At 39.0% G+C, this 22957-nt stretch overlaps 1 protein-coding gene across 1 annotated transcript in view; it reads left to right on the top strand.

Moving 5' to 3' along the window:
• Positions 1-22957, top strand: part of rngtt (RNA guanylyltransferase and 5'-phosphatase) — a 123861-nt gene that overhangs the window by 60162 nt on the left and 40742 nt on the right. The window contains exons 11-12 of the mRNA XM_058755475.1: positions 2500-2664; positions 15452-15520. Coding sequence (XP_058611458.1) covers positions 2500-2664; positions 15452-15520 — 234 coding nt within the window. The remainder of the gene's footprint in view (positions 1-2499; positions 2665-15451; positions 15521-22957) is intronic.

The raw sequence follows: 22957 nt of genomic DNA, 5'->3' as shown, positions 1-22957 counted from the left end.
ATATTACAAAGAGCTGGACGTCCCTCCATAATTGATGCAAAGATGAGAGGAAAACTGGTCAGGGAGGCTGCCAAGAGCAGTGTTGCCAACTTAGCGACTTTGTCGCTAGATTTACTGACTTTTCAGACCTCCTAGCGACTTTTTTTCCAAAAAAGCAACTAGCGACAAATCTAGCGACTACTTGGACAAACCTTAGCTGTGATCGCTCGTACTGTCGCAACGGCGCGAGGTCAGCGCACGCACCTCTTTCTCTTTCTCTGCATCTACTCTGTTCAATGAGTGGCTGAAGAGGAGAAGCGCGTTCAGTTAAAACAGATATTATGTTGTTTCTCTAATTTTACATGTAAATATAGCCGATATCACAGCACAGGAATTGTCTTGTCTTTTGTGTATTTGATTTAATCAGAAGACGGCTCAATTATAAATCAGGATTTTTGTGCAGATTAATGTCTTGAAAGGGAGACGTAGTCTTAAAGGGCAGCGTTCCAGTCACTATTTCATATTTATTCTTTTGACAACAGAAACAGTAAAATATATAAATGAAAACAGTTATGAATTTGGCTGCATTAAAATACAGTATGTGAGCACAGAGAGACAAACAATGTAAAAGGCAATACGACGTGATGACGTCATGAATATGCTAATTAGCGTATGACGTTATCTAGCGACATTTAGCGACTTTTCAAACTGGCTTTAGCTACTTTCCATTGAAAGAAGTTGGCAACACTGGAAGAGGCCTACAGCTACATTAAAGGAGCTGCAGAAATATCTGGCTAGTACTGGCTGTGTAGTACATGTGACAACAATCTCCCATATTGTTCATGTGTCTGGACTATGGGGTAGGGTGGCAAGAAAAACATCCAAGCCCGGCTAAATTTTGCAAAAACACATTATAAGTCTCCCAAAAGCATGTGGGAAAATGTGTTATGGTCTGATGAAACCAAGGTTGAACTTTTTGGTCATAATTCCAAAAGGTATGTTTGGCACAAAAACAGCACTGCACATCACCAAAGGAACACCGTACCCACATTGAAGCATGGTGGGGCAGCATCACTTCTGGCTTCTGCTAGAAAGCTGAAGATGAAGAGGAAATTCATCGTTCAGCACAACAACAACCCAAAGCATATCCAAATCAACAAAAGAATGGCTTCACCAGAAGAAGATCAAGTTTTGGAAAGGCCCAGCCAGAGCCCAGACCTGAATCCGATTGAAAATCTGTGGGGAGATCTGAAGAGGGCTGTGCACAGGAGATGCCCTCGCAATCTGACAGATTTGGAGCATTTTTGCAAAGAAGAGTGGACAAATATTGCGAAGTCACGATGTGCCATGCTGATAGACTCATACCCAAAAAGACTGAGTGCTGTAATAAAATCAAAAGGTGCTTCAACAAAGCATTAGTTTAAGGGTGTGCATACTTATGCAACCACATTATTTTAGTTTTTTATTTTTACTCCCCCTTTCCTAAAAGATTTCAGTTTGTTTTTTAATTTAGTTGTACAGGTTATAGTTTACATTTAAAGGTGTAAAAAGTTCTGAAATGATTTATCTTGGTCTCATTTTTTTTACATCACAGAAACCTTGCATTTTAACAGGAGTGTGCAGACTTTTTATATCCACTGTATGGTGCAGTTGCGCTTCGGGTGTCCCGAGATCAAATCCTGCCTCGTGGACCTTTCCCGTTCCCACCCCCCATCTCTCTCTACCACTCACTTCCTGTCATATCTATACTGTCCTGTCATAGAAAAAAAAATCTTAAAACAGAGGATATGAATATTTTTACAATTGTTTTGATCATGCAAAATGTTTGTTACTAAAGAAAATAGCAGTTAAGAATTCTGTTCTTGACAATGTTTTGGGAATCCGGCTCTTTGGACAAATAAAATGTCACCGTGGGTAACATCTAAAAGACCAATGACTTGTCATTTGTTACTTGTCTCTGTCGTGGCTGAGTAAGATCTCATGCCTGTTTAGAACATGATAAAGGCTGCAAAAAACATCTCATTCTGAAATGTATCATCTCAACCACATTTACACATCAGGACTTGCTCAGTATGAAGCCACACGATGAATAACACTGTAAACTACACACAGAGCTGTGCCAGTTATAATGAAGACCATTCACATGTAGACGTCTTAAAGATGTTGTACAGAAGCAAAAAGACTGTAAAAGGGTCATTAAATATTTATTTCTGTTATTATTTCTATTTTGTTAGAGCAAAACAGTACAATAAAACACCTTTAAAGAGAAATTGACAAATATATTAATATAGACAAGTCAATTCAAACACAAAGTCTGAAAGACTGACATGCTGATGTAAAATCACAAGAAATTTGTATAACAAAGTTACAGTACATCTTGTTATCTTCCAACATTGCAAATAACAACTGGAAAAGACAAACTGGAGTAATACTTTTATTGATTTATTTGAGGTGTGGATCTTGTCATGTCGAATCTGAGATGTGTGTGTGTGAATTGTGGCTGTGTGGTTTGTTTTGCAGGGTCAGCCTGTGGGTCAGTGTGACTTCAACAGACGGCTGCTGTGTATCGAGAAGGAGATCATCTCCCCACGATTCGAGAAAATGAGGCTGGGCCAGATTGATAAATCCAAGGAGCCCTTTAGCATCAGGAACAAGCCTTTCTTCGACATCCACGCTGCGCGCAAGGTATTTATCTGTAAACGTCTGTGGCTGTGTGTTGTGAAAGGACATGTAAATGCCACTTAAAGGCCAGGTAAATGACTTGAAAACATATAATGTGCTATGTTTATTCACATTAGTAACCTCTTTAAACTAGCAACCGCTAGTAATTCTATCTACACATCTCCTGCAGTTCTCCACTGCTACAGTCACTTTTTAAAACTGGATTCTCTGTGAAGCTGCTTCCAATCCATTTGTGAGGTAAAACGCACTGTAGAAGTGCAAAGGTGTTGTTCAATGAACGTGTCTCTCTGATGCTCTTTCAGAAGTTATCTGAAACTTTGAAGGTTGCAGCTCAGGAAACACAAAAGAAACAAATGAATCAAGCTTCTGTAAACCATGAAAACAGTTGTCTGGTTATTCCACAGGCTGTATGTTTAAAGGGTCATCGGATGCAAAATTCACTTTACAAGTTGTTTGAACATAAATGTGTGTTGGAAGTGTGTGTACACATCCATCCTATAATGATAAAAATCCACCCAGTGTTTTTTTTTAAATCCCTATTTTAAAATCCCCTTTCTCAAATCAGGCTGTTCTGAGATTCCTGTCAGAATGACGTAGTTCTATACAGGCCCCTCCCATGATAGTTGATTGACAAGACCGTCTTACCTTAGACCCGCTCTGAGTAAGCTGAGAGCTGTCCGCCTCCGGTGCAGGGGAAGACAAGATGTCTCCGATTAAGCGATTGGGGTGTTTTGTTGTTGGATGTAATAATGAATATAGCAGTCGTCATTTACTCCCGACATCTGAGCCGCTGAAGACACAGAGGATTAACGTTACTTTCATTTTGAAAGAAGTGAGTATAAGGTTTTTTAATCTTTGCAAATCACCTTTCCCAATAAGGTGCTAGTTAGCCAGTTTCGCATCTAAAGTACTGCTTGTCACCCCACGGAAGAGAGGGGCGTGGTCAGCAGAGCTCATTAGCATTTAAAGGGACAAGGACTAAAATGGCTTGCTAAAAACAGAGCTGATTTTGACAGGTTTAAAAAGGTGTTTTTTACACTACCATTGAGAAATTTTAAGCAAAGTATGTTATAGACTTTTCATTAAAACCCTAAAGAATCATCAAAATGGACATCCGATGACCTCTTTAAGTGTAAGATGCTTCTGATGTTTGTGTGCAGCTCGGGAACGAGGGCTAGTCAGTGATCACAGTCTATATCCAACGTGCTGAAGATAATAATTACACCAAGCATTAGTCTGGGTGCTGTTTTCACCATAGACAGACAGTTCAAAGGTTCCAGACAATTGACAAATATATTCTAGATATTGACTATTTATTCTATATTGTGCCCATTTCAGTTCATTAAAATGGACATCCTTGTATTTGGACTGACAGTTCTTGTTCTGGTTCTGTATGTAGGCCGTAAGGAGTCTAGTTTTGTTGACGGTCTTAGGGGATCGGTTATTGATCGGAGTCTGGTCTTGACTTCAGCTCTAATTGGCATAGCTGTGGCTTCAAAAACTATTGAACATTTCTAGCCTCATTTCCCAGGAGAAAAGATTCAGCTCATTTAACACGCACACGTCTGTCCCCAATACTAGGGCACGTTGCTAATGGGCGATGAATTGTTATTGATATTTGTCAAAAAATAAATCTGCAACATCAATAATAAAGTTATGAGTAACTTTTTATATTTACATCTAGATGCTCAGGTGTGTGCGGGTAAAAAGTTAGCATGTTCTGTGTGTTTCTGTGAATGAGCGACACAGTTTTGTTGACTACACATACAGCGGGTAAAATAAGTATTGAACACGTCACCGTTTTTCTCAGTAAATATATTTCTAAAGGTGCTGTTGGCATGACATGTTCACCAGATGTCGGTAACAACGCAAGTAATCCATACAAAGAAAACAAAACAAATAAGTTCAGAAATTAAGTTGTGTAATAAAATGGAATGACACAGGGAAAAAGTATTGAACACGCTTACTGAAATTTATTTGTACTTTATGTAATGACAGCTTCAAGATGCCTCCTGTATGGAAAAACTAGTCGCATGCATTGCTCAGGTGTGATTTTGGCCCATTCTTCCACACAAACACAAAGTCTTCAAATCTTGAAGGTTCTGCGGGCCTCTTCTATGAACTCTGATCTTTAGTTCTTTCCATAGATTTTCTATTGGATTCAAGTCAGGTGATTGGCTGGCCATTTCAACAGCTTGATTTTCTTTCTCTGAAACCAATTGAGAGTTTCCTTGGCGGTGTGTTTGGATTATTGTCTTGCTGAAATGTCCACCCTTGTTTCATCTTCATCATCCTGGTACTGTAGGTGTTGGGACTGAACCAGCTAATATTAATTTCCACTAATAAGGGGCAAGATTGCTTTCTAATTACTGATTGGCTTCCCATGCGTTTTTGCACCTCCCTTTTTTCATGTGTTCAATACTTTTCCCTGTGTCATTCCATTTTATTACACATAACTGAATTTCTGAACTTATTTGTTTTGTTTTCTTTGTATGTATGTGTTTGTATGTTACCGACATCTGGTGAAAATTTCATGCCAACAGCACCTTTAGAAATATATTTACTGAGAAAAATGGTGACGTGTTCAATACTTATTTTACCTGCTGTATGTTCAAGCACACATGGCGCTCGTGGTGTGTTCAGCGTCTGCTGTATGTAACTATATGAGGACATGAACAGATGAAATTTCATCTCCAGAGCTGCTCTGAGAGTCGTTTCATCAGCATTTCACCATTTCATGAGATAGAGAAAAACTATCATGATATCATTTACAAACAGAAACTCAAAGGTCTTTACTGCAAACCACCGAATAAAAGTTTGGTTTATATTTGAAGAAATACATTATACAATGTATTACTATTGTAAAGTAAAATGTACTTCTCAAAGTAGCAATAATAATTGTATTTCAAGGAATATAGTATAACCAAGGTATTTTTCATCCATATTTTAATTCAGACAGTCTACAAGTTTTGTTTTGCAACACTTTATTTGACAAAAAAAAAAAAGTTTTATGAACTCATTTCATTAGACTCCATTTTTGATTATAAATTTGTATTAAAGGGGTCATCGGATGCAAAATTAACTTTTACATGTTGTTTGAACATAAATGTGTGTTGGCAGTGTGTGTACACATCCACCCTATAATGATAAAATCCACCCTGTGCCTTTTTTAAATCCCCAATAATAATGATCAGTTTCTCAGATCAGGCTGTTCTGATATTCTTGGCAGAGTGGCGTAGTTCTGCACAGGCCCCTCCCACGACTATTGACTGACACAGCCATTTTAACACAGACCCGCCCCGAGTAAGCTGGAAACAGTCTGCCATTGTTTCGATGCTGGAGCAGATGTAGACAAGAATGAATCCTAAGCGATTGAGGTGTTGGATGTAATAATGAATATATCAGTCATCATTTACTCCCGAAATCTGAGCCGCTGAAGACGCAGAGGATTACTTTTCTTTTTGAAGGGAATGCGCCGCCCCTCTACCTAAATTCGTCTTTGTTTGCGCGAATCATTCGTGATCCAGCTTCACCTACAGAAGAAGTGAGTATAAGGGTTTCTTATGAATCTTTGCAAATCGCCTTTCCTTAATAATGTGCTAGTTAGCAAGTTCTGCGATTAAATGCAGCTACAGTAAGCAGTCTCATGAGAACAGCTCGTCACCACGGAAGAAAGGGGTGGGGTGAGCAGAGCTCATTGGCATTTAAAGGGACATACACCGAAACGGCTTGTTGTGAACAGAGCAAACGTGCTGCATAAGTCCTGAAAGTGAAGCCAAAGAGAGCAGACTCGGGCTCCAAACGAATCTCTACTGCACAGACTCTGGCTCCAAATGACGCCATTTACTCAAGATGGCAACGGCCATACTGAGATGCGTTGGCTTCACTTTTCTTTAGTGGAAGGAAGTGGAGATGCGTCCTCCATCTTTTTTTACAGTCTATGGAACAGAGCTGTTTTTGACAAGGTAAAAAGGGGGGTGTTTTACACTACCATTTGAGAAATTTTAACCAAAGTATGTTACAGACTTTTCATTAAGACCCTAAATAATGATACAGTATCAACTTGTGGAAAATGGGCATCAGATGACCCTTTTAAATTATGAAACAGAATTCAGAAAACTATTTGTGGAGGAGATAGACAGACAGACAGACAGACAGATAGATGAATGCGTACATACAGTGGGTACGGAAAATATTCAGACCCCCTTAAATTTTTCACTCTTTGTTATATTGCAGCCATTTGCTAAAATCATTTAAGTTCATTTTTTTTTCCTCATTAATGTACACACAGCACCCCATATTGACAGAAAAACACAGAATTGTTGACATTTTTGCAGATTAAAAAAGAAAAACTGAAATATCACATGGTCCTAAGTATTCAGACCCTTTGCTCAGTATTTAGTAGAAGCACCCTTTTGATCTAATACAGCCATGAGTCTTTTTGGGAAAGATGCAACAAGTTTTTCACACCTGGATTTGGGGATCCTCTGCCATTCCTCCTTGCAGATCCTCTCCAGTTCTGTCAGGTTGGATGGTAGCGTTGGTGGACAGCCATTTTAGGTCTCTCCAGAGATGCTCAATTGGGTTTAAGTCAGGGCTCTGGCTGGGCCATTCAAGAACAGTCACGGAGTTGTTGTGAAGCCACTCCTTCGTTATTTTAGCTGTGTGCTTAGGGTCATTGTCTTGTTGGAAGGTAAACCTTGGCCCAGTCTGAGGTCCTGAGCACTCTGGAGAAGGTTTTCGTCCAGGATATCCCTGTACTTGGCTGCATTCATCTTTCCCTCGATTGCAACCAGTCGTCCTGTCCCTGCAGCTGAAAAACACCCCACAGCATGATGCTGCCACCACCATGCTTCACTGTTGGGACTGTATTGGACAGGTGATGAGCAGTGCCTGGTTTTCTCCACACATACCGCTTAGAATTAAGGCCAAAGTTCTATCTTGGTCTCATCAGACCAGAGAATCTTATTCAGGTGTTTTTAGCAAACTCCATGCGGGCTTTCATGTGTCTTGCACTGAGGAGAGGCTTCCGTCGGGCCACTCTGCCATAAAGCCCCGACTGGTGGAGGGCTGCAGTGATGGTTGACTTTCTACAACTTTCTCCCATCTCCCGACTGCATCTCTGGAGCTCAGCCACAGTGATCTTTGGGTTCTTCTTTACCTCTCTCACCAAGGCTCTTCTCCCCGATAGCTCAGTTTGGCGGACGGCCAGCTCTAGGAAGGGTTCTGGTCGTCCCAAACGCCTTCCATTTAAGGATTATGGAGGCCACTGTGCTCTTAGGAACCTTAAGTGCAGCAGAAATTTTTTGTAACCTTGGCCAGATCTGTGCCTTGCCACAATTCTGTCTCTGAGCTCTTCAGGCAGTTCCTTTGACCTCATGATTCTCATTTGCTCTGACATGCACTGTGAGCTGTAAGGTCTTATATAGACAGGTGTGTGGCTTTCCTAATCAAGTCCAATCAGTATAATCAAACACAGCTGGACTCAAATGAAGGTGTAGAACCATCTCAAGGATGATCAGAAGAAATGGACAGCACCTGAGTTAAATATATGAGTGTCACAGCAAAGGGTCTGAATACTTAGGACCATGTGATATTTCAGTTTTTCTTTTTTAATAAATCTGCAAAAATGTCAACAATTCTGTGTTTTTCTGTCAATATGGGGTGCTGTGTGTACATTAATGAGGAAAAAAAATGAACTTAAATGATTTTAGCAAATGGCTGCAATATAACAAAGAGTGAAAAATTTAAGGGGGTCTGAATACTTTCCGTACCCACTGTACATTCATAGGATTTCCTGAAATATAATATAGCTAATTTTACAGGGCTCATTTATGTTTATAAACATGTTATCATCAAGTAATATTAAATAAATGTCATGCAAAATGTCAGGACCATTTCTGTATGGTTTAATTAGACATTGCTGTTCAGACCTGTAATTTACAGATACTCTATGAACCCCCACAATAAGACCTTTTTCCTGCTCTCATACAAAGACCCTTACAGTTCAATATCAGGAACATCAGCCAATGAGCTGTGCTCTTCTGCTCCATGTCCATGAACGATAAGTGGGATCATTTTCTGTGAAATTAACATGCTCTATGGTTTCTGAGAAATTTCCAGCAAGAAGAGGTTCACACCAGTAGCCACTTCATAACCGCATTTGATTCTCTGTTCATTGTTCAACATGAATAAGTCTGTTTTCCTCTAGTCTGGTTCCTCTGTGCCTTGAACATCCAAGCTTGTGTGTGTGTGTGTATGTGTATGTGTGTGTATGTGTGTGTATGTGTGTGTGTGTGTGTGTGTGTGTGTGTGTGTGTGTGTGTGTGTGTGTGTGTGTGTGTGTGTGCGTGTGTGTGTGTGTGTGTGTGTGCATCTCGGCTTTGTCTTGTTCAGGGTCTGATCCGAGCATGAAGTCTTTGAGAATGAAGTCATAATGACAGGCTGTTGAGAACTGAGAGGGTGTCATTGTTGAGGTCTCCAGCCATCTGATGTGCAGACAGGAAGTGGAAAATAGAGGAGCGGAGAAAGATTCCCATCAGTAATCGGTGGAGAATGACATCTCAACTGCAGACTACAGTCAGGATCAAAGAACTATTGTCTAAGAGTTCGTTGGGTCTCTCACAATTCCATCAGATATGAATCCTGCCTCCACCAGCTATCATGTACGGCGGTGTCACTTCTTGTCTTCATCCCTCTTGAAAATCCTTCAGCGGCCTCCTCAGCCTTAGGACTGACTCTCAAAACATGAACTGGCCAGTAATATGCAGGACACGTTTCATTTACGCCGGTATGTAGGTCATAAACGGCAGCTTGTGAATGATAATGCGCTGTGGTCAGTGTGACATAACTATATGATGAATGTATGAAATGCACACTGTTTTAAAAGCTTGAGAGGCAAATTTAAACAGAGTTCAGATGAAAATGGCTCTACATTTAGAGAGAACAAAATGAAAAAGGTACTAATAAAAGAAAACAAAATGCACAAAAGAGAAATAATAAAAAGGAGTGAAAGAAAACAAATAACCAAAAGAAGTAAATGAGTGATTGAAAGTGTAAATAAAACCAAAAAAAAAAAAGTTAAGAGTGGAATTTGAACAGAAAAGCAAACTGCTGTGCATTTATTTATGCATTTAGTTACAAATACAAAACGGCATGTTTGTTTGCTAATTATTTGTGCATTAGTGAATTGATTTGTGGTGTTTATCATATATTCAGGTGTCTGATGAATACAAATGCATGCCTTTTGTGTGGTTTTGACATTTTTCAGCCATTGTGTTCATTGCATTAAAGCCCAGGCAGCACAAACAATGTTTTTCATTAAAATGCCATTTATTACAACAAAACTCATCTGTGAGATAGACATAAATATCCAGTCACTAACTGAGTTATAATTACATGCATCATGTCACCATAAACTGGCCTGTCAATCATCCTGCCAGCATTAACATTCTGATACTTCTCAATTCGTTTTCTCTATCCTCCTTACGTTGTTATTATTATTCACATAATATACAGTTCTTCCTTCCTTCCTTCTGACATTATCCACATTAAAATGAAGTCGTTTTACTCTCAACCATTAAACTTATGTGACATTTAAAAACAATTAAAACCGGATGAAGCGGCATCGCTCTCGTACCCCAGTCTGCCAGCTCTGAAGCGCTTCATCTCTGACTAGACTAGAGCATCCGCTTTGCTGTTTCCAGTGCTGTGGTTTGAGAGAGGATGGTTAGTATGCAAATTGTGATGCAGGGTGTGTTTGTTTTGAATGCAGCTCATGAAGATGGCACAATAGAAAGATTTCAGTGTTTCAGGCAAAACATTGTATATCTCTTTATGATAAGTATACGTTACTAAAGTATTTATAAATCATTTGCAAACTATTAGTTAATGCATGTTAATCTGTTTACTGTTAATACATTAATATACTATGTACAAAGTGTTACTAAACTTATTTCTATATCTTATAACATCAAATAGTGATGTTAATAATAACATGGCATATGTTTTTATAATAACATAAATATTCTGATTTACCGTCCTTTAAAGCAGTCACTTTAGGGATTTTTTTAATACAACTTAACTGTAGTCAACATCCAGCTTAAATATATTTACTTGGAAATAAAGAGTCCTTCAGCGCTCATGAATAGATGCAGAATCTCAGTGTTGTCGGTGTCATGATTGGCCGTTGCTGTAATCACGCATGATTGTCAGTAATGTGACCAACTGTCAGGCTCTCTGCTCTGCAGATATCATGCAACTGTGACCAGTTTTTGATTTGAGAGAACAAATGAAATGTGTTCAATAAAACAGACAAAGCACACAAAACAAAATAAATAAATAAAAATGAAAAATTGCAAGGGACAGAATGATAGAAAGTACTACAAACAATAAACAAAATGAAAAATAATGAAGGAACTAATGAAAGAAATCAAAATACGCAAAAGTGAAAGAACAGAAAATGCAAATAAATGAGCAAGACAATCATAAAAGATTACAAATGACTAAAAGAAAGACTTGAGATGAAACAAGAGAAAGAATGCAAGAATGAGACCTAAAATCGAAATGATTAAAGGAAAGAAAGGTCATTTAAAAAAGGAGGAATAACGAAAGGGAACAAACAGAATAGGTTCAGGAATGAATGAAAAAAGGAACAAAAGAAAATCAAAACAAAATGACGCAATGAAAGAGAATGACAGAAAACAGAAGAAAAATTGGAAAAGAAAAAGATATTAGAGGAAGAGAATGGACAAGCAAAAAAAGAATGAATGAGAGAACCAGGCATACAGGAAGAACAAATGAATGAAAGATAACACAATAAAAAAAGAACAATCTAAAATAAAGAGCGAGTGAACAAACAAAAAAGAATGAAAAAATAGGAACAAAAGAACGACAGAGGGGGATTTGAAAGGCAGCGGTGGTTTCGACACGAACAACCTGTTCCTCAGCGGTTTAGACTCTTCCCACACGTTTGCACCGCCATCGTTTCATCTCAGACACGACTTTGAAAGAGTTTAACGGGCGTTAATGATCTCATTAAGCCGTAATGTCCTCATTAAACGGGGCTGGATATGGAAACGTGGCTTTAACTAGCCACTTCTCTGAACAGGCTGTGAGTTGTGCAGGTACAGGCTCGTGTGGAGAGGGCTGCTGCTCCTCAGAGCTTTGAGGGTGAGCTGTATTAGGCATGAAAGATGCTGTTTGCAGCAGACTGCCTGACTGACTGGAATTTTAATACAGCATCCAAGGCTCTTTCAGCAGGAGCGCAGACGTGTTTCTCAGAGATTAAATGAGAAAATAAGGCAGCTAATGTGGAGTGGAGGGTCGTGCTTCATTAGAGTCATGGAAAGGAAATCTCTGTTAAGACTTGCCACTGTAGCCCCGTGTGCTGCGCTAATATAACACAGTCCCTGTGGATCATGAGTAAGGTCGAAGAGTGCCACGTTCAGCTGAGGACAGATTATCGCTAATGAAAGAAGTCGAGAGTCTTTTTATTGAGCAGGGTATCAGGGTGAGAGACCTCGTCTGAGTCGTGTAGCGAACATTGACGCCAGAGATCCGTTTAAACGCAAACGGGCTCAAGGTCTTGAAACATTTATTAGAAAGGAATTCATTTACAGCAGCTGCTCTAATGCAAACATAAGAGCTCCGTCGCCTCTCGCTCAAACTCACTCTGTTGTTTGAGAGAGGCATTTTTGATTTCTGTACACTTCACTATAATAATGTGTTGTTTACATATGCCATTGGTCGCTACTTCTCAAGGATGTTCCGCAAAGTCAAAGTGAAATCAAAACTGAGCTTGTTTACTTTCTTATGTGTTTCTTGTATTATTGTTGATTCATCCGTGCACGTTATTTCAATGATTAAATTATGTTTTTGTCTTTGTATCTTTAATTAAATGTGTAATTGCTTGCTGTACCTCTGAAACCACTTTTGTTTTTGTTTTTTTGTCTCTACTCCACTATTTACTATAAAACTAGTTGCTTATTAGCATATTACTAGAATATTGGCTGTTTATTAGTAATTATTAAGCACATATTAATGATGCATTATATTCTACATCCCTTATTCCTAACCAATACCTAAATATACAGTGTTGGCCAAAATTATTAAAACACTAGTATTTTCAGCAAACCATTTTTTAGCTGCTGAAAATACTAGTGTTCTAATAACACTGCTACAATAACTTACTATCAATAAGCAAATAAGGAGTTTGAGAATATGTTAATAGTGAATATGTGTTCCCAAATCTAAAGTGTTAATCATTTTTCTCATTGAATATCCAGTACCTCTTGGAAAATGCATCATATTATGGAAGCAAAATGGGTTGCAAGTCACATTTCATGTAACCTTAAATTATTCACGAGCATTTAAAGGGCCATTTCACCCAAAAAATTTAAAATTGTCATCGGTTAGTCAACATCATGTTGTTCCAAACACATGACTTCTGCTCATCTTAAAAACAAAAAAAAAGAACACATTTTTGATGAAACCTGAGAGTTTTCTATCCATTCACCCAAAACTTTGTTATAATAATAAAAATAATTTTGTTCAGTTAGAGAACAGACACTACAATTAAAAACTGAACGCAGCTGCTCAATGCAGCACACCGAAGGACAGTAGCACCACGGATCAGCAGCAAGGGTCAGAGTTCATTTATCACCCCCCCCCTCCCCGGTGATACCGATATTACCGATGTTGTCACACATCGATTAACCAGTGGGAAAATTTCCTTACCGTCACACTCCTAGTGCTCTCTGTTTATATGTGAATAAAGTCTAAATAAAATCTCTTAAAGGCACAATATGTAAGATTTTTGTAATAAAATTTCCAAAAACTACTTGCACAGTGTTAAATATTTCATGCAGTTGTGTACTTTCGTTATTAAAAAAGTTCCCAAGGATTTGTAAGTCCAGAGAAATTCCAATTTTAAAAACTGACTCGTCCCTCTTCCTCCATGATCGTGGTCGCCTATCAATGACGTAATATCCGCGCTATCCTCGGTTTTTGCTTGTAAAGTCTACAAGCGTGCCGCTGCACAGTTAAAGTAAATCCATTACAGCTGAAATGAAAATTCTCTACTGCAGCATTAAATAAAAGACTTTGTACCGGCAGCCATGTCACCCTGTAGCCCAAGACTGGTTACTCACTGAAGCTAAGCAGGGTTGAGCTGGTCAGTACCTGGATGGGAGACCTCCTGGGAAAACTAGGTTGCTGCTGGAAGAGGTGCTAGTGAGGCCAGCAGGGGGCGCTCGCCCTGTGGTCTGTATGGGTCCTAGCGCCCCAGAATAGTGATGGGGACACTATACTGTAAAAAGCACCGTCCTTCGGATGAGACGTTAAACCGAGGTCCTGACTCTCTGTGGTCATTAAAAATCCCAGGATGGCCCATTGGCCTCTGACCATCATGGCTTCCTAACAATCCCCAAATCTGCTGATTGGCTTCATCACTGTCTCCTCTCCACCAGTAAGCTGGTGTGTGGTGGGCGTTCTGGCGCACTATGGCTGCCGTCGCATCATCCAGGTGGATGCTGCACACTGGTGGTGGATGAGGAGACCCCCCCCCCACACACACACACACAATGTAAAGCGCTTTGAGTGCCTAGAAAAGCACTATATAAATGTAAGGAATTATTATTATTATTATTTATATCTGGTCAGTGTTGCACCATGAGTCTTTTTCCGTGTTTTTACAGTGTTGCGCATTATAACCAATCACACATGAGCTTATGAATGCAATGGCCAATCAGAGGCGTTCAGATGAGACAGGCTTTTCTCTCATCATAAACAAGTGCAGATGTATGTATGATGTAAGTAAGCGATTCATTCATCAGTGTATAGACGGCTTTACTGATTACAAGGGGAGTTTTTTGAAAGTGCTTAATCGCGTGCCAGACTGAAAACAGTCATAATGTTCTTTGCTTTCTCTGTGTAATTTATTCGCTGTTTGAATAACTGTGGAAGGTACAGGGAATTCATATCCTCATCCATGAAAATGATTCGTGAATCCCATACATCTCCGTCTACACTACACAACCGAAAACGCATGTCACATGACCATTCACTCTATTCATATGGATTAATTTTACAAGCTCTAAGTGAACTTTTTCAGCTGTCAGAATTTTGGTATACTGAACTGATGTCGCTCCGGTTTCATTAAAACATCTTAATCTGTATTTCTAAGATGAACAGTAGTCTTATGAGTTATACAAGACATTTTTGGGTGCACTATCCCTTTAAGGCACCGAGGCTTACATACTGCACTGTCATTGGTTGATCAGACAGCCCCAGCTCCACCCTTGCTCAAACAAACAGCGCGATGTTATTTTAGTGCCACAGTATTTAGACTCCTCACGTTTTTTATGATGAGTTTAGCCAGACACAAATGCTTTTGCATGCAAATGTACATTTTTTATATATATATTTTCACAAATCCCAGTTTAATATGCAAGCAGTGAGCCGTTCATATTTTGGTTTCCTCTAAAAGACTAAACACTGTGGCTCAGTGGCTCTTTCGAAACGTCTCTTGTGTTTGTGGAAGCAGTCTGACATGTCAACTTCTGACTCAGTGGCTTGACTTTTGGGACTGTGCTATCTTTTTTTTTTCAAACATAGGCAGATGGAGAGTGTTTGGGAAATCTGCTTTGGAAACTTTGTTTGTTTTTTCAAAGTTTAACGAGAAACTGATTTTCAGCTGTCTTGCCCTTTCCTGGAGAGCGTCTCTGCGTATAGGCTACATGTTCTATGTATACACATTATATATTCTCAGTGTCTTTTGCTTTGTTCACAGCTCCTGGAGGGCAGTTTCACCTCGCAGGTCAGCCATGAAGTTGATGGTCTTATCTTCCAGCCTATAGGGGTGAGTCTGACACAAACACAAACTGCTAGAAGAGAAATACAGTCTGACTGCAAATGCAAGGTCTGGGGAAATTGAGGCTGGATGTAAGCTTGCCACAAAATAATTACCTGCAGTGAGCTGAAGAGTAAATAAGAGGGTTTGTTTTAGGTTCATTCAGGCTTCCTCATAAGCATTTCATTTTCTGGCAGTAATAATCCATGGTTAATGTGGTATTAAATGGTGTGTGCACACAAAACTAAACTGTCATTGAGTCATCATGAGCCATCTAGCAGCTCAAATCTAGACAAAGCTCTCAGCCAATAACAGACTTTTTGTTTTGTATGAAGTCAACATGAATTATGAATTATGCACAAACATCATATACATTTGTCGTGTGTAACTGCTAAAACATTTTCACAATTTAAAAAAAATCTTATTTGTAGTAAAGTCTAAGATGTATTATATTTTATTATTATCATATCAAAACATTTTATCTTTATTATATGCCTCTGTAGAGGACACAAGGACTGAGTTATTATCCCTGTAAAGCCTACTGTATTATATTTGATACACAAATTTCTAAGGTCACTTAATTATCAACATGATCAAAAATGTTAAATATGATCATCGGACTTTTGAGGAAGGTTTATTTGTTGATCTCTCAATCATTGTGTTGCATTGCATTATATGTTTGCCTCCATAATAAAAACTACAGCTTTGATCATCAAACTAAGCATTTAAAATATCATCTTACCAAGATATAACATTGGGAGATATAGAGCGAGAACTGATATTTATGTGTTTTATGTAAGTAGTCTGTTATACTATTATAAACATTTTTACATTACATATTTACATCATAGAAATATCAACAACTGTACCAAATTTCATATTTGTCCCATAAATAAAAATGATTGTAAGTCCTGTATGCACGCTAGGTCATTCAGATCTGAATAAGCAGTGATGTGCATTTTGATTTTTTTTTTTTTTTTTTTTTTTAACTCTTAAATAAGTAAAAAAAAAATTAAAAACTACTTTCAAACAGTCACTGAATTTTGAGACTGAGACTTTTATTTACAAGAAACATGACAATCAGACAAATGCATATAATGTAAACTAATTTCTGAGCCTATCACTCACTTAACCAAGTCTACTAAAACTACAGTGGGGCAAAAAAAGTATTCAGTCAGCCACCAATTGTGCAAGTTCTCCCACTTAAAAAGATGAGAGAGGCCTGTAATTTCATCATAGGTATACCTATGAGAGACAAAATGAGAAAAAAAATCCAGAAAATCACATTGTAGGATTTTTAAAGAATTAATTGGTAAATTCCTCGGTAAAATAAGTATTTGGTCACCTACAAACAAGCAAGATTTCTGGCTCTCACAGACCTGTAACTTCTTCTTTAAGAGGCTCCTCTGTCCTCCACTCGTTACCTGTATTAATGGCATCTGTTTGAACTCGTTATCAGTATAAAAGACACCTGTCCACAACCTCAAACAGTCCAACTCCAAACTCCACCATGGCTAAGACCAAAGAGCTGTCAAAGGACACCAGAAACAAAATTGTAGACCTGCACCAGGCTGGGAAGACTGAATCTGCAATAGGTAAGCAGCTTGGTGTGAAGAAATCAACTGTGGGAGCAATTATTAGAAAATGGAAGACATACAAGACCACTGATAATCTCCTCGATCTGGGGCTCCACGAAGATCTCACCCGTGGGGTCAAAATGATCACAAGAACTGTGAGCAAAAATCCCAGAACCACACGGGGACCTAGTGAATGACCTGCAGAGAGCTGGGACCAAAGTAACAAAGGCTACCATCAGTAACACACTGCGCCGCCAGGGACTCAAATCCTGCAGTGCCAGACGTGTCCCCTGCTTAAGCCAGTACATGTCCGGCCCGTCTGAAGTTTGCTAGAGAGCATTTGGATGATCCAGAAGAGGATTGGGAGAATGTCATATGGTCAGATGAAACCAAAATAGAACTTTTGGTAAAAACTCAACTTGTCGTGTTTGGAGGAGAAAGAATGCTGAGTTGCATCCAAAGAACACCATACCTACTGTGAAGCATGGGGTGGAAACATCATGCTTTGGGGCTGTTTTTCTGCAAAGGGACCAGGACGACTGATCCGTGTAAACGAAAGAATGAATGGGGCCATGTATCGTGAGATTTTGAGTGAAAACCTCCTTCCATCAGCAAGGGCATTGAAGATGAAACGTGGCTGGGTCTTTCAGCATGACAATGATCCCAAACACACCGCCTGGCAACGAAGGAGTGGCTTCAGAAGAAGCATTTCAAGGTCCTGGAGTGGCCTAGCCAGTCTCCAGATCTCAACCCCATCGAAAATCTTTGGAGTCCGTGTTGCCCAGCGACAGCCCCAAAACATTACTGCTCTAGAGGAGATCTGCATGGAGGAATGGGCCAAAATACCAGCAACAGTGTGTGAAAACCTTGTGAAGACTTACAGAAAACGTTTGACCTCTGTCATTGCCAACAAAGGGTATATAACAAAGTATTGAGATGAAATTTTGTTATTGACCAAATACTTATTTTCCACCATAATTTGCAAATAAATTCTTTAAAAATCCTACAATGTGATTTTCTGGATTTTTTTTCTCATTTTGTCTCTCATAGTTGAGATGATAGTAGTATGATGAAAATTACAGGCCTCTCTCATCTTTTTAAGTGGAAGAACTTGCACAATTGGTGGCTGACTAAATACCTTTTTGCCCCACTGTATGTCATTTTGCTTCTCAAGTAAACGTATCCTGATTTAAGAATCTTCAGCCATTCGCACTGGAAAATACAAGACTTACAAAACGTACATTCAGAGACCATATTGATGTCTTGTGTTCCATTTCAATTGAATGCCTTTTCTTTACTTCGTCTTAAAAAGGTCTTAAATTTACCTTCATAAAACCTGCAGAACCCCAGATAAAATGGGCTTTGCCTCCATTAAAAATTCACATAGCCCCAACAGTTGTTTTCTCTATAAGCCCAGAATGCACCAGGCATGTGGCTGTAAAAATGCGGCATATATGGTCGCAGACAAATTCACACACACAAAAAAAAAAAAAAAAAATCAAATCCTCTATAGAGGACAAAAGCAGGTCCCAGGAGGATAAACACACGAGAGGTTCTCCGCAGGTGTGCCGGATTGAAAACACAAGCCGGGCATCAATGTGCCACTGACTGATTAGAAACAAAACTGAAGAGAGAGGCGCTTACAATTGCATCATTAAAGCTGCAGAAATCAGAAAAATACACATCAGGTTACTTGGCAAAAAAAAAACAACAACACACTTTCATTTTTCCAATATTGTTCAATCTTTCTGCAAATGCAAGGTAAAGGTCATGCACACCACGTTCCTGCATGACAACCGATCAATCACATCAATATGTTTAAAAATGTATTAAAGTAAGTGTCCTCAGAAGCCCTCTATTTAAACAGCATAATGTATTTTCTCTGCTGACATGATGTTTGGGCTTTCAATCAGCGTCTCTCATAGCTGCTCTGATATTGACTTTTTTCACTGTAATGCAATGAGGCATTTTCTGCACCGTGACGCAGAACCTCTGAACTTCGTACATTACACACAGATCTCCAGAATGCTGTGATAATGTTACATTGCTGGTGTGACCATTAGCCAGGTATATTTAATCATTTCAGTCTTGTGTTCAGTTTGGGCATCTGAGCATCCCTCACATGCGCCGCTATCCTCGTGTCCTCCAGCCTGTCGTTTTGAAAGAGGATACCTGCGACCCTGAAACCAGCGTAATGTACAACAATGAAATCTGCACCGAGACAGTCATTACAGACGACCTTTTCCAGAGAGAATGAATGGAGCACATCTGAGAGGAAAATTTGAAGCGTTGTTCTTATACACGCTTGACAAGAGTGCTTTGTAGGATATCTTTATTTAATTATTCTAATTTGTAGGTGTTAATTTGCTGCAGAATTCATTTTGCAGTGTGGCAATATTATTATATAAATACTGGCCTGTTGTCATTCTGGGCTGAGTATTTAAAGTGAAGGAATGACAATATTTTTGTCCTTTACTAGAGGAATCCCATAAACACTCACAGGGCGCATTACACAAATAAACATTAACAGATCAAATATATTGGATTGCACACTTATAGCAGGACTGTTCACCCGACTTACATTTTTAAATAATAGCCTATCTGTTTGCATTCTGTATTGTCTAATTTACTTTAATGCAGTGCAGATTTGGTGGAGAAATATGCTCAATTGTGTGGCTTAGACAAATTTATCATTTATATCATCAAGTACATTGTCACATATTGTGTGGCAAGTAATACATACATAGAAGTAATGCTCTTCAAACAACATGTAATAATAAATTCAGAAACTTAAATCACTCTAGGTACACAGGAGACAAGAATACATGCATCAAAGAACTGAGGAAGCTGAGGGCTTATATACAGGGATGATAATCAACGAAACATGGAACAGGTGTGATAATCAGTAGACTAATGAGTTAACAAGGAGACAAACTAGGAAATCAGGCAGGCAGACAGAAACCGAATATACACGTGTTATACATGACGCAGGTCATTAAGAGTATTCGGATCTACAGACACAGCCGTGCATAATGTACAGATACAGAGAAAATAATAACATAAATTACACTACTGTGCAGTAGTCCTAGACCACTAGTGTTTTCACTAGCAAAAAAGGGTTTTAAGTTATTTCTATCTTTTGCTGTAGTGTGTCATTTTGAGACGTACAGTTCTTCTGGATTTAGTCTGTCTCAGTTTGTTCTGTTTCTTCGTGTCGTTCCAGACAGACTGGATGATGATCAGATCAGATCTCTGGCTGCTGTCAGACAAAAATCTCACTGGATTATACCAATTAATGAATGTTTGGAAATGTAAACTGATATTTCCTACTGACACGCTACAGCAAAAGATAGAATAAATTACTTTTTTGGTGGTGAAAATACTAGCTGCCTAAGACTTTTGCGCAGTAGTGTAGATTCCAGGGATGTCTATTTGATCTTGATTTTACAACATTCTTACTTTGTCTAGCCACAGATGTTAAAATCCACCATCTGTCCATATGGTTCATTTTCAGAATAATAATTCTGTACGATTAACGAAGAATCATGCAGCTTATTAATCTTGCAGCCTAATGCTTTCCTAAATGTGTCAATAAGAATTAGTAAAGCATGATTAAATGTGTCAAGGCAGTTTAGATAGAGTAAGACATCAATAGCACAAAGGTTATTTTATGCTCTACAAAAGGTTCGGTGGCAATTATACAGAGGACAGAGGAGCCCTGCCTCTGGAAATGTTAAGCGACTTTGACACCATGTTGTTGATCAGCCCGGCAGCTATAGGATTTTTATAGAACAAGCCATTCCACCAAATCCAAATCTCTTCAGCATTTCAAAAAGACAGGCCCATTCAACCTTTTCTAAAGCCCTTGTGTGCATCCGCTGATAGCAGAGCCGTGTCAGACATCCCTCTTTGATGCTGAACAATATCCAGTCCATCTGGTCACTCGCTGTTAGGTAAAGTATTAGAGCAGCGAGTCTTCCTGCCTGAGTCTGTACACAGTTTTACTCTGTTCTGCAATCTAGAGAGCTTTCTCTTGAGTTTTGGTACAAAGCAAAAGGCAACTTAACTTTGATGCCTCCTAAGAAACCTTTATTTTGCCAAATTATAAGGTAGCACTGTATGTATCCTTTGTAGTGAATGCAATCTTAGAATTTGTTGCAGTGATCTCAGTGTACAAAGAAATCCAAGAAGAAGGACAAAGCAAAATGATGTTAATCTGATTTGAAATCCAGTGAGCTTTTTGCATATGTATAACCACAGAAAGTAGTCGATATCTGTTTGCTCACCTGTTATAGTGCTGATAGGGCATGGCGCTAGCAACATCAAGGCCATGAGTCTGATCCCCAGGGATGGATCGAGAGTCGGACTTGTAACCTGAAGGTCACGGGTTCGAGTCTCAGGTCCGGCAGGAATTGTCGTGGGGGGAGTGAATAATCAGCGCTCTCCTCCACCTTCAATACCACGACTGAGGTGAGACCCTTGAGCAAGGCACCGAACCCCCAACTGCTCCCCGGGTGCCGCAGCATTGGCTGCTCACTGCTCCGGGTGTGTGTTCACGGTGTGTGTGTGTTCACTACTGTGTGTGTGCACTTGGATGGGTTAAATGCAGAGCACAAATTCTGAGTATGGGTCACCATACTTGGCCACATGTCACGTCACTTCACTTCACTCAAATAATTTAGGTTTGTGAATCTTTTTTTTTTTTTTTTCACTTACATTTAGAATGATTGATAAGCATTTTAAAAGCAATTTATAATATTATTGAAATTAGGAACATTATTTGTAGATACAAGGAAAGACAGCTAAAACTTTAAATTTAGTTGACTTTGTTTTCTGCTCGGGATGAAGGACCAGAACTTAAATGAAACACTCCTGCTCTATGTCTTGTGCATTGCCTCGAGGAAGCCCACCATGTCATGATGGAGCAGCTGAAGGACCTCCTTGTTTTGTTTTTTTTTTGGAGGGGGAGAGTTTTATTTGCTGTATTTGAGCAATTATACATTGGTATTGAACGCTGTAAGGAGGAAGATGTTGCAGAGAAGCTGCAGCAGCTGACATAATGATGGCACAAATGGCTATTTCCAATACGTCACCAGCCTCCATTTACCTGGGTGTGAAGCTGTGGCAGATTGCGAGGACCCACTCTAATGGCGAGCTGTGGGTGAAATGTGATGGCGTTTTTGTCTAGCTAGCACTATATTTGTGTTTGAACCAGTTACATCAAGCTTTCACATCTAAATTGACCGATGAACATATTGGCAGCCAAGTGGTAAAAATGTGTCATTGTGAATGTGAATAAACTTTAATGCAGCATAACTTTAATGCATGTTTCTACTAATGTGAAACTCTGCCTAGTGCATTACATTTTTATGCGAGTTCATTCCCATTTCAAGCTTTTCCGTTCAGGATTTCATACACACTTTCAAAATGTGCATCAAACTAGTTGGACAGAAACCCAGCAGCTCACTTGGGTTCAAAACAAAACTTATACCTTTGTATCTACATTAAAAAAGGCCATCAGAGTGAATGTTCCTATATTTTTTGTTGACTTTTTCTGGTTTTGGCAATATTAGGGCTTCTCAAAGAGGTAGGAGGAACACTCTGTTTCTTGCAGATCTCAAAAAGACGGCAGTTTAATTTGCCAGGCACAAACAATCCTTCTGCTTTATCCCCTTGCTCATAAAAAGTTTATTTTAGTTTCTGTAACTTTCATCAGCTCTATTTGCCGACAACTTATTATATTGTTCTATAAAAAGTTTCTTATGTGCATCTGCTGCACAGCCATTTATTTGGTGAGGAATGTCTTTTTTTTTTTTTGTTCAGTTTTGCACTACAAAAGTGTCGTCGTTTGTCAGGACCGCTTGTAAGC

This window comes from Onychostoma macrolepis, chromosome 20 (genome assembly GCF_012432095.1).
Source record: "Onychostoma macrolepis isolate SWU-2019 chromosome 20, ASM1243209v1, whole genome shotgun sequence".
NCBI classification, from domain to species: domain Eukaryota; kingdom Metazoa; phylum Chordata; class Actinopteri; order Cypriniformes; family Cyprinidae; genus Onychostoma; species Onychostoma macrolepis.
This window is presented reverse-complemented; position numbering and strand designations above follow the sequence as displayed.